The 12,473-nt window shown below is 48.7% G+C and overlaps 1 protein-coding gene across 1 annotated transcript in view; it reads left to right on the top strand.

The window, feature by feature from the left end:
• Positions 1 to 10,997, top strand: part of LOC148046998 (uncharacterized) — a 47,414-nt gene extending 36,417 nt beyond the window's left edge. The window contains 4 exon segments of the mRNA XM_087711788.1: positions 1,258 to 1,337; positions 9,950 to 10,060; positions 10,118 to 10,900; positions 10,903 to 10,997. Of these exon segments, the coding sequence (XP_087567914.1) occupies positions 1,258 to 1,337; positions 9,950 to 10,060; positions 10,118 to 10,900; positions 10,903 to 10,997 (1,069 nt within the window).
• The last annotated feature ends 1,476 nt before the right edge of the window (positions 10,998 to 12,473 follow it).

The raw sequence follows: 12,473 nt of genomic DNA, 5'->3' as shown, positions 1-12,473 counted from the left end.
TAACCCTCAGGAGGGAGGAAGGTGGGAAAGGCCTTTGACTGTCTCTTAATGAAGGCAGCTTCTCAGGGGGGACATCTGGCCTGTGTTTCATCTCTCATACGGTTGGAACCAACCTCTAAGCTGCACTTCAAAGTGCCGATGAGTCCCAGCAATCTACAGCTGCCTTTTTTGGCAACCGCTAGAAGACTTTGTTGGTGTTCTCTCTTAAGTGGATGGTAAACATTTTATTTTAACCCTTGGGATTTTTTTAAAATTCAGATATCTTCGGATCCTAGACTGGTCTATAATATCCACTGGTTGTGTGACCCTCTATAATGAGCACTTCATAATGTGAAGTGCTGAAGGTTGGGCAAAATATTTCCCACACTGCAGATATTTTCCCCCCAGTGTGGATTCGTTGATGCATCACAAGAGAATATTTCCGTGAAAAACATATATACACACTCTGAACATTTGTGAGGTTTCTCTCCTGTATGGATTCGGCTGTGAACTCTTAAGGAGAAACGAATGAGCAAATGCTCTCCCACAATCTAAACATTTGTAGTTTCTTCCTCAGTGTGACTTTCCACATGACTTCGAAAGGCTGATATGGAAATATAAAAGCTTCCACATTCGTTGCATTGATATGGCTTCTCTCCTGTGTGGGTTTTATGATGCCTTGCCAGGTGGTGTTTTCGGAAAAAACATTTCCCACACTCCTCACATCTGAATGCCTTCTCCCTGGTGTGGCTTTTCTCATGAACCTGGATCTCTCCTTGTGTAAGATAACTCTTCCCACACTTTCCACATTTGAATATCTTCTCCCCCATGTGGCTCCTCTCATGAACCTGGACCTCTCGTTGTGTAAAATAACTTTTCCCACACTCCCCGCATCGATAGGCTTTCCCCCCCTCGTGCTTCTTCTGGTGTCTCCGAAGGTCAGAAGAATCCACAAATCGTCTCTCACATTCTGGGCATTCATAGGGTTTCTCTCCGGTGTGAATTCTCTGATGTCGCATCAGGGTTGATTTCTGGATAAAACATTTCCCACATTCGTGGCACTTTTCGTTTTTCTCCCCTGTGTGTATTTTCAAATGACTGCGAAGAGATGAACCCCGGGTAAAACCATTCCCACATTCAAAGCACTTGTAAGGCTTTATTCCCAAATGAATCTTCTTATGACGCCAAAGACATGACTCCTGAGAATAGCTCTTCCCACATTCCCAGCACTTGTAAGGTTTCTCCTCTGTGTGAATGCTCCCGTGCCTTCTGAGATAGGCTTTTTTACGGAAAAATTTCCCACATTCCAGACATTGATGAGGTTTCTCTCCAGTATGGATTTTCTGATGTGCACGAAGGTATGACTTTTGCCGAAAGCATAAGTCACATTCCTCACATTTAAAGGGGTTTAGTCTTGGGGGGATTCTGAGATCTTTGGAGTTTTTCCCAGAGAAAGATTTCTCACCCTCCAAACCTTGACTGGATCCACTTCCCACATGGACCTTCCTGTGGGTCAAAAGGAGGGAGTGGAGACTAAAAAATTTCCCACACTCTGAGCATTCATGGGTTCTTTTGTGATCTTTTGGGGTGCTGCTTGTGTCTGACGGGGGATCCCAGAGTTTCCCACCCTCCATGCTTTCTGGTGGCAGCGGCTTTTCTGAATTTCTACTATCTACTGATAGCAGATAGTATCTTGTGGGTACATCTTTGGTCACAGCTGTTTTCATGCTGGAAAGAAGAACAAAGGAATTGTATTTTATTTTGAGAAACACAGAGAATCACAAAAACTTACATTTGGAGGGGACCGTGAAGGTCTTCCAGTCTCGCCTCCTCCTCCAAAATGGGACATGGGCCCTCAGGACACCAAAGATGAAATATCCAGTTATTTTTGTCACCCCACACGCCTAGGAGGCAAACTCTTCTGCTGTTCCTTGACTCTTATCCTTTCCTCCTTTGTTCCTGCCCCTTGACACAGTGAAAAGGAAGCTCTGAATGTAGTTACTCCCCAACTTATGGCTACAATTGGGACTCGAATCTTGGTCATTCACTGAAGCAGTCGGTAAATGAGCGGTGAGGTCTGAACAATCATAATCCTAAACTCCTGTTTGCGGATATGAAGTGATCTGATGGGTTCTTAAGTGAGGAAGGCCCAGGCAAGGGATGTTGGGGGTGCTGAAATAGGATGCAAAGCTGCAGCCACTCCTGGAAGTCTCAGTCACTCCATCCCAGCCATGCAAAGACCCCTGACTTGACAGCAATGTTGGGGCTGGGCCTAATGTGGAGGCCCTCAACACTTTCATCCAGCTGCCACTGACCCCAGGACTGGACTTCAGCCCAGCGTCCCCACTGCCAGTGTGAAATGCGGCTGTAATGCTGGGACTGGTGGCCTTTGCAGTCTTGTGCCATTCTCCAAGTTGCATGTTCCAGATTGTTTCCAAGCAACGTGTCCCAAAGCTTCTCCAAAGCTTCTTCAGGACCCCCTCAACCAGCCTATGACCTGTGCCAAGACTCACATGGCCTCTCCTCCCACATAAGAGAACATCAGATTGCTTACCTGGGACCTTGTCTGCTTAATGACCCGTGAAATTGCTCAACAGCCTGACATCAGTACCTGGGAAGATCCTGGGAAAGATAATCAAGCAAGGGATCTGGGGAAGTCTAGAAACAAGCAAAGCTATTAATAGAATCCAACATGGGTTGGTCAAAAACAGACCATGGCAGAGAAACCTTATTGCATTCTTTGACCAAGTGACAGAATTAATGGAACAGGAACATTCAGTGCAGACAATATACTTGGATTTCGGGACGGAGTGTGACAAAGTAGACCCCGGCCTACTTCTTTGCAAAAGAAGAAAAATGAGGGATTGACAGCATCACCACCAGATGGATTTATAACTGGCTGACCAATAGCACTCAATGTGTAGACCCGAATGGAACTATATTTTACTTTCATTCAGCACCTTTGGAGCAAAAGCCAATTTTTCTACATTGCTCATTTTCCCACCAAAAATAAAAATGCTTATTTTCCCAATCAAGATGTCACCAAGATTTATTTACTCACTTTTAAAATTGCAGTTAAGAGGCCTCTGGGTTACTTGTTACACCTCTGGGTCAAGGCCAGGTATGACCGTAACCACTGACCGGTTTGATTTCTCCTTAAGTGATTGGCCCTTTGCGCAGGAAGCCGCTTCTCCAACTGAACCAAGATTTCCAAATTCTCTAGAACGGAGTCACAGATAAAACTTGTGGGTTGTGATCCCACAAAGCCCCTTTCTCCTCTTTGGAGTTCACGGAGACATCCTCACTGGTCTCCTGCAAAGAGAAATGAAAGAGACTCAGATGCTGACTGTAATGTTGAAGATAGTCTATAAATGACCTGGAAGAGGGAGGAGGAAATGGAATTAATTGTTTATGATATAAATAATGGAGATAGGATCTAAAATTCAAGAAGATCTTGATAAGCCAACATGGAAGAAACCAGCAAGGTGGAAGCCCAGGAGGGACCAATGCATATGTGTAAGTAGAGAAACTCAAAGGACAGCGTTTCATTGTTCACCTTTTATATTGAGAAGAAAGAAAGAGGAACTCAATTCAATTTAAACTTTTCCTCCCTCCCAAACCTCCCCTCCCCATTGCAATGAGGTTAGTCTGAACAAAGGTTTTAAAGCTCCATTTTTCCAAACCTTCTGAAAGCGACCTCCCAAAAGCTCCTGCCCGGATCCACCCGGAAGTCTGGGACGGGCGAGGAGGGGGCAGATCCAGCCTAGGAACGGAGCCCCCTTTGTCCCCCTGGAGGGAAGGGAGGGAGCCTCTCCCTGCAAACAACGCCAGAGCCGGATCTCCCCGAGGAAAACCCTGCAAACCTAAGAGCGGGATCCGCAACTCCCTCCCTCCTGGCGGGGAAAAGATCTCCAGGCTGGAGGGAGAGCAGCCCTACCTGACCCGAGCGGGATCCAGGAATCTCTCCCGAGGGATCCAGCGTCGAAGCGGGACACGCGGACGGAAATGGAGATCCAGTAGGGGGATGGGATGGGGCGGGGCTTCTGCTCTCCTCCAGGCCTCCGCCCCCGCCTTGAATCTCCCCCCCCTTCGACTTCTCCTCTCCTTGCCCCTCCGCCCCTCCCAGTTAGGACCACGTGTTCCGAATCCTCCTCGGATCCTCCGATAGATGCCCGTGTCGAGGGTTCTTCTGACCATGGGAAGAGTGCCCCTCTCTGTACAGGAGGCTGCCCAACCTGCTCCAGTGTCCTTGTGTAGGAGCTGCCTTGTTTCTTGCCTTGCAGTTGTTTCTTCACCTCTTACAGTGATCTGCAAGAGCTACTGGTGCAGAGTTTATATCATGAGAATTTAGATTGGGTGGGGGTCTCTGAAGACCCTGAGCCTGGGCGGGTCTTCTGCAAAGCCTCAGGCTCTTTGGGTGGGTCATCTCCAAATCCCCAGAGCCCCCAGTATAGGAAAGAGGAGAGTTTGGGGGAGCAGCACAGATCTCATGCTTGCTCCTATGGGGGCAATACCAGTATATACTGAGAGGGGAAAGAGGCCTGGAAACCCTGCTAGGCCTCTGCAGAGCAGAGTTTTTTTCTTTATAATATTGATTTGTCTCCCACCTTTATTAGTTTTACACTCAAGGCAGTGAAGATACCCCACACATCCCCCTCCTCCTATTTTCCTCACAACGACCCTGCGAGGGGGTTCAGGCTGAGAGAGTGACCGGCCCCAGGTCTCCCCAGCTGGCTCTGATGGCCAAGGAGGGCCTGGACCTTCCTTTCTAGCCCCGGTTCATTCATTTGACCTCAGCTCCAGAATCGAGAGGGCAGCTTTTCCTGCACAGCTGAAGTTCCCTCCCTTCAAAAGCCCCCCCCCCCCCCAGCCCGCTCTGCCACTTCATCTCATTTTCTTCTGAAAGAGGGTCCCGGGAGATTAGGGGAATAAGTGGTCGAAGGTATCCCAAAAAAGCGAAGGAGAAACGGCCAAACTTTATTCCGGGATCTTCATTCGGGTCTCTTTTGCCAAAAACAAAAAACCCGGGATCCTGAACCACAGAAAGAGGGAGATTCCTTCACATGTGAGGTTGAGGGGCGGGAGCCGCTTCGTCCAGACGTTCAGTGCAGGGGAAACACGTGTTTCAAGGAAGGGACTCGCTTGTTTCTCCCGGGAAGCGGAGCTGCGTCTTTCCCGAGACAGCCGAGCGAAGGATTCCCCAGTGAAAAGGGAAGGCTGGGGGTACTGTTGAAGGGGTAGAGTTTTCGGGAGGGGCGGGGGGGGGTCTCAGCGATCCCACATGATTAGGGGAGGGACTCTCCCACGCGGGAAATTTGTGCGTTTGTGTGTGTTAAGGTGCTCAAGGACTCCGCAGTCAGACGACTCAGAAACCCACCAAGTCTTCACGGGCTCTGGGGCTGCGCCTCCTCTTTTTTCATCCCATGAAACCCCACTCCACGCCTGATCGGTGGGGAGGGCAAAAAGAAGTCCACGGCCTCCTCTAGGTCTGCAATCAACGCCCCCCTCGAGCTGCGCCCCCTCCCTAAGAACTGAACTCTCTCCTCCAGCGTTTGAAGACAAGAGACTCTGCCCGGAGACTGATGACGCTTCAGAAGGTAAGAGTCCCATTGGTACTTTCGCTTTCGCGGCTACTCCCAATTCACAAGTTCAAGGAGAACGCTCCTTTCCCCCCAATCCAGACCCACCGATGCGACCTCTGGGGCTGGGGCCATCTGTGCATTTCTCCCCTCTCTTTGGGAGCGCTTGTGGGGCAGCATCGATGGGCTCTGCTAGGATTTCCCCGATGTTGCTGCCGGGGGATGCTGGCCAGGATCCCTGGAAGCGAAGGGAGGAAGGAGACTCCCCGTAAGGGGGGGACTTGTCTGTGGGAGGAGCGGGGCTGAGAGGCGCCCTCAGTACTTGCGAGAGAAGGAGGAGGGAGAAAGATTCCCATTGGTACTTTCGCTTTCGCGGCTACTCCCAATTCCCAAATTCAAGGAGAACGCTCCCTGCCTTCCCCCCAATCCAGAGCCACCGATGCGGCCTCTGGGGCTGGGACCATCTGTGTCTTTCTCCCCTCTCTTTGAGGGGGCTTGTGGGGCAGCATCCATGGGCTCTACTGATTCTGCTGGTGGGGGCTCTGGCCCGGATCCCTGCAAGCGAAGGGGGAAAGGAGACCCCCGGTTAGAAGGGGGCTCGTCTGTGGGAGGAGAGGGGCCCTCGGTGCTCCTGGGGGAAGGAGGGAGGGAGGAGAAAGAGGCTGGGATGCCAGTAGTGGGAAAAGGGGTCGAAGACAAGAGAGGCGGGATTCTGCATGATCTCGGCGTAATCTCCGCCCCCCTCGCTCGTTGCCTTTCCCCCCGCAGGACGAAGAGGGAGTCCCACTCTCATTCCCTTGTTGTGGCCGAGGTGGGCACGGGTGGCGGAAAGGCCCCCGATGTGGATAAGAGGAAGCCGGACTCCTCTCCCGCCCCCCGTGGCTGGGTGGGAGTGGGACCTTCCGGACCCCGAAATAGAGCCTGAGCCCCAAAGTTCCCTGCCTCGAAAGAGGAAGGAGACAGAAAGCGAAAGGGAAAAAGGGAAACTGGGGTCCCCCTGATTTTGCTTGTGGGGGCTCTGGCCCGGATCCCTGCAAGGGAAGGGGGACAGGAAACCTGGATCCCCAAATTCCATCAAAAGTATATGAAAATGATGCTCTTTTTTTTTTTTTTTGCAAAAGTGTTTTTACAACTTCAGTTTTTCTTTTGCATCCCCCATTTTTTAAAGGTGCGTGAAGTTGAGCTTCAATTCCCTTCTTGGGGACACTCTGAATTTGAGGAGGGGACCCAGAACACTCTCCACCCAGTAATTCCCCATTGCTGAATCAGAACCTGGATGGGAAGTGAGAACTGAGGGAGAAGCATATTAGGGGGGTTGCTAATAGCAGCCCCTTTTTCCCTCTTCCTTCCCCCAGAAGTATTGAGGGCGCCTCGCAGCCCCGCTCCACCCCGACGAGCGCCCTCCTTACCGGGCGCCTGCTTCCCCACTTCGCTTCCAGGGATCCTGATCAGCATTTCCCGTAGCAACATCGGAGTTCAGTTTTGGGGAGGGGCGCAGCTCGGGTGGAGCTTTCGTTGCAGACCCGGAGGAGAGTGTGGGCTTCTTTTTGCCCTCCCCACCGATCCGGAATGGAGTGGGGCTGCAGTCGCTGAAAAAAGAGGAGGCGCAGCGACCCCAAGCTTCCGACCCCAAAGCTTCTTTGGCCACTTTGAAGGGAGTTCCTCAATAGAAACACAGGGAACAAGGCAGCTCCTACACAAGGACACTGGAGCAGGAGGGGCAGCCTGTACATTCCGATGTACAGAGAGGGGCACTCTTCCCATGGTCAGAGGAGACCTCGACACAGACACCTATCGGAGGATTCGGAGCACGTGGTCCTAACTGGGAGGCGATATTGGAAGGAAGGGGCAAGGAGAGGAGGAGCCTAAGGGGCGGGGCTTCACGGCGGGGGCGGAGCCCGAGAAGAGAGCAGAAGCCCCGCCCCATCCCCTCCCACCCCCCTACTGGATCTCCATTTCCCTCCGCGTGTCCCGTTTCGACGCTGGATCCCACGGGAGAGATTCCTGGATCCCGCTCGGGGCAAGTAGGGCTACTCTCCCTCCAGCCTGGAGATCTTTTCCCCGCCAGGAGGAAGGGAGCTGCGGATCCCGCTCTTCGGTTTGCAAAGTTTTCCTCGGGGAGATCCGGCTCTGGCGTTGCCTGTAGGGAGCGGCTCCTTCTCTTCCCTCCAGGGGGACAAAGGGGGCTCTGTCCCCGGGCTGGATCTGCCACCTCCCCGCTGGGCCAAAGCTCCCTGGGGGGCTCCGGGTGGATCCAGGAAGGAACTTTTTGGTAAGTTGCTTCAGAAGGTCCCTCTGTGGTCGGTCAGAGGACGAGGTCTCTGAGCAATCCTATCCAGCACGGGGAAAAATGGAGCTTTAAAACCTTTGTTGAGACTAATCCCATTGCAATAGGGAGGTGCAGGGTTTGGGAGGAAAGAAAAGTTTAAATAGAATTGAGTCCGTCCTTCTTTCTTCTCAATATAAAAAGTATGGGAAGGTTTGGAAAAATGGAGCTTTAAAACCTTTGTTGAGACTAACCTCATTGCAATTGGGAGGGGAGGGTTTAGGAGAGGGGAGTTTACATTGAATTGAGTCCCTCTTTCTTCCCTCTCAATATAAAAGGTGAACAATGAAATCCTTTGCTTTTTTCGCTGACTTTGCTTTTGATTTTAAAAGCTGGGTATAGTCAGTAAAAAACAGTATTCTCCTCCTCCTTCCATGAAGGGGCTATGAAGTGGCAGCCCTTCTTGGTGGATTTTATACAAAGCACAAATTCTAAGGATGTGTGGGAAGTAGGTTCCACCACAAAATCGCGGAGGACAAAATCGCGCTCGACGAAAGCGCGCATTTGACGTCATCACAGCGCGACGAAAACATCGCGCTGTGATCGAAAAATGTAAAAATAAAGCTAAAACCTTACCCTAACCCCCCCAAACCTAACCCTAAACCTAACCCTTAACCTAACCCTAAATCTAACCCTAAACCTAACCGTTAACGTAACGCTAAACCTAACGCTAACCCTTAACCTAACGCTAAACCTAACGCTAACGCTCTAAACCTAACCCTAACCCGTAACCTAACCCTAACCCTTACCTTTATGTGAATCGGCTTGCTTTAATTTTAATTTTATTTCAATTTTTGATTTTTTTTGTCACGCTGTGATGACGTCACATGCGCGCTTTCGTCGAGCGCGATTTTGTCCTCCACGCTTTTGACGGGTCACGTGGGAAGTGCACCCAAAAAGGACAGTGCCAGGAATCTCATAGCACCAGAAACCTCAGTAAAAAGTGCCAAGAAACTCAAGCCAGCCTTCCCCCTTAAAGGAAACACCAGGCAGAAACACCTGCTGGAAGAAACCCCCAGAGCAGCCCTACTAATGGAGCTGACAATGGAAACACTTAGAGCCATCAAGATAAGGGACATCAGGCCAAAAATAACTCACCTGGAACTTCCTTTTTCCTAGGCAGAATCACCCCCCCCCCTTTTGGGATTCATTTCTTTTCAGCCTCCCTGCTACTTCCCAGCTGGGAAGGAACCAGGGAAATTATTTGTATCATAAACAATTAATTCCATTTTCTCCTCCCTCATCCGGGTCATTTATAGACTATTTGTACAACATTCAGCATCTCAGCCTCTTTCGTTTCTCTTTCCAGGAGATCAGTGAGGATGTCCTTGTGAACTCCAGAGTGGAGAAAGGGGCTTTGTGAGATCAGAATCCGCTGGGGCAACTGAGGCTTCCAGGAGTGGCTGCAGCTTTGCATCCTAGTTCAGCACCCCCAATTCATGAAGGGGGGGGCTATTCCATGTCTCCAGGACCTCCCCCACCCCGGAGACTCCCCCACCTCCCTTGCCTCGGCCTTCCTCCACTTAAGAACCCATCAGATCACTTAATATGATCCCAAACAGGAGTTTGGGATTATGATTGTTCAGACCTGACCCCTCATCTACCAACTGCTTCACTGAGTGACCAAAATTCGAGTCCCAATTGTAGCCATAAGTTGGGGAGTAACTACATTCAGAGCTTCCTTTTCACTGTGTCAAGGGGCAGGGACCAAGGAAAAAAAGATAAGAGGCAAGGAACAGCAGAAGAGTTTGCCTCCTAGGCGTGTGGAGTGATAAAAATAACTGGAGGTTTTGTCCCTGGTGTCCTAGGGACCCATGTCCCATTTTGGAGGAGGAGGCAAGACTGGAAGACCTTCAAGGTCCCCTCCAAATGTAAGTTTTTGTGATTCTCTGTGTTTCTCAAAAGAAAATACAATTCCTGTATTCTTCTTTCCAGCAGGAAAAGATGCTGTGAGCAAAGATTTACCCACGAGATAGTATCTGCTATTAGTAGATAGTAGAAATTTAACAGAAGCCACCACCGCCAGAAAGCATGGAGGATGGGAAATTCTGGGATCCCCCGTCAGACACAAGCAGCACCCCAAAAGATCACAAAACAACCCATGAATGTTCAGAGTGTGGAAAATCCTTTAGTCTCCAGTCCCTCCTTTCGATCCACAGGAAGGTCCATGTGGGAAGTGGATCCAGTCAAGGTTCAGAGGGTGAGAAATCGTTCTCTGGTAAAAACTCCAAAGATCTCAGGAGCCCCCCAACACTAAAACCCTTTAAATGTGAGGAATGTGACTTATGCTTTGGTCAAAAGTCATACCTTCGTACACATCAGAAAATCCATAGAGGAAAGAAACCTCATCAATGTCTGGAATGTGGGAAATTTTTCCGTAAAAAAGCTCATCTCAGAGACCACAGTAGGATTCACACAGGGGAGAAACCTTACAAGTGTTTGGAATGTGGAAAGAGCTATTCTCAGGAGTCAGGTCTTCGGCGCCATAAGAAGATTCATTTGGGAATAAAGCCTTACAAATGTTTTGAGTGTGGGAATTGTTTCACCCGGAGTACATCACTTCACAGTCATTGGAAAATACACACAGGGGAGAAAAACGAAAAGTGCCTTGAATGTGGGAAATGTTTTATCCAGAAATCAACTCTGGTGCGACATCAGAGAATTCACACTAGAGAGAGACCCTATGAATGCCCAGAATGTGAGAAACGATTCGTGGATCCTTCTGACCTTCAGAGACACCAGGAGAGGCACAAGGGGGAGAAACCCTATCAATGTGCGGAGTGCGGGAAATGCTTCTTCCGAAAACACCACCTTGAAAGCCATCAGAGCATCCACACGAGAGAGAAGCCCTACAGATGCGTAGAATGTGGAAAAGGCTTTCGACTCGTGGGAGACCTTTCGATACATCATAAAACCCACACAGGGGAGATGCCATATCAATGCAACGAATGTGGAAGCTTTTATATTTCAATATCAGTCTTTAAAAGTCACGTGAAAATGCACACAGAGGAAAAAACTACAAATGTTTAGACTGTGGGAAAGCATTTGCTCATTCATTTTCCCTTAGAGTTCGCAGCCGAATCCGTACAGGAGAGAAACCTCACAAATGCTGAGTGTGATAAATGCTTTGTTTACGGAAAGATTCTTTTGATGCCTCAACGATTCCACACTGGGAAAAAAAAATCTGGAATGTGGGAAATGCTTTGCCCAACCTTCAGCACTTTCCAGGCACATCAGAAATCACGCAGGAGACTGGCATCACAAGTGTGCAGAGTGTGAGAAACCTTTTAATTGTAAATCAGAACTAAAAATGTACCAGAAAGTCAATAGCAGAGATAAATCTCTTCAGTTGTGAACAAGGCGGAAACTTTTTTCCCCCAAAAAATCGCACCTTACCGTTCATCAGCAATTTCACAGTGACAGGAGGGAAATCCTACAATTGTTTGGTATTAGGAGTGTGAGGATGTTTTGCTGACAAAGTTGCATTAGTAACTTACCACCATGATGCCACAAAAGACCTACGAGGGTTTGGAGATTATTATATATAATGTTTTGCAGAGTATAGATAGTCCTCACGTTATGTCCATAACTGGGAATGGATTTCCAGTCATAAATCAAGGCACCCAGGTGTTTTTGATAATTTTTACTAGAGCCGTGTTGATCAATGAGAACTGAAGATTCAGAGAGGAGAAAAATGGGATGAGGCTTGAATGAAGATCCCTCCGTTTGTTTTATTTAATCAGCCAGATGCATCTTCATTCAAGCCTCACTCCATTTTTATGGGGTGATAAATATAGTAGTGAATATGCTGGCTGAGGATGAAGAGGGAAACTTTATTTTTCCCATTATCTTTTTTGGAGAGGTTTATTTCTCTTTTCACCTTGTCTTTTTCATATATTCACTGACATATTTGTATTATGTTTCTTTGTTTGATCTCTGTATAACATCCTTAATAAAATTATTGTTCAAAATAATCAAGAGAACTGTTTTCAGGATAAGGGCTGGGAGTTCAAAAAAAGTCAAGATGGCCAATAGATTGTGCCATGCTTTGCAGTCAAAGTCCTGCTGCTTTTTTAGCTTTATAGATGATGCCCTTTAAAACAGCCGCCATCTTGATTCTTTTGACTCCATCTTCTCTAGATGGACACTGCTGACTTCCAGGATTGAATTAAAAGAGGTTGATTTCAAATGAACTTTAGGGAAAATGTCCTGGAGATTTGGATGGACTCCTGCTCCTAAAGGAATATCATTGGTGGCTACCTACATGTGCCCGACACACTCATGATTAATTGGACCACATCTTACTTAGAACATATAGGTCACCGGAAGTACGACTTTGAATTATGTAATCGCAGTGGTTAAAATGCAGTACTACAGGCTACTTCTGCCGACTGCCAGCAGCCTGCAATTTGACAGATCAAATCTCACCAGGCTCAAGACTGACTCAGCCTTCCATCCTTCCCAGTTCCATAAAATGGGGAAAAAAGCTGGAAACGATAACCCAGGTTCTAACACCGGCAAATCACCATTCCAAACAAGCCCTGATCCACTTTGGTAATGGGGCTCCTCGCACTTGGGGTTTCCACCTC

The sequence above is a fragment of the Thamnophis sirtalis genome, unplaced genomic scaffold (assembly GCF_051295495.1).
Source record: "Thamnophis sirtalis isolate CommonGarterSnake01/CBP01778 unplaced genomic scaffold, rThaSir2_p1.2 scaffold_3, whole genome shotgun sequence".
Classification (NCBI taxonomy): Eukaryota; Metazoa; Chordata; class Lepidosauria; order Squamata; family Natricidae; genus Thamnophis; species Thamnophis sirtalis.
This window is presented reverse-complemented; position numbering and strand designations above follow the sequence as displayed.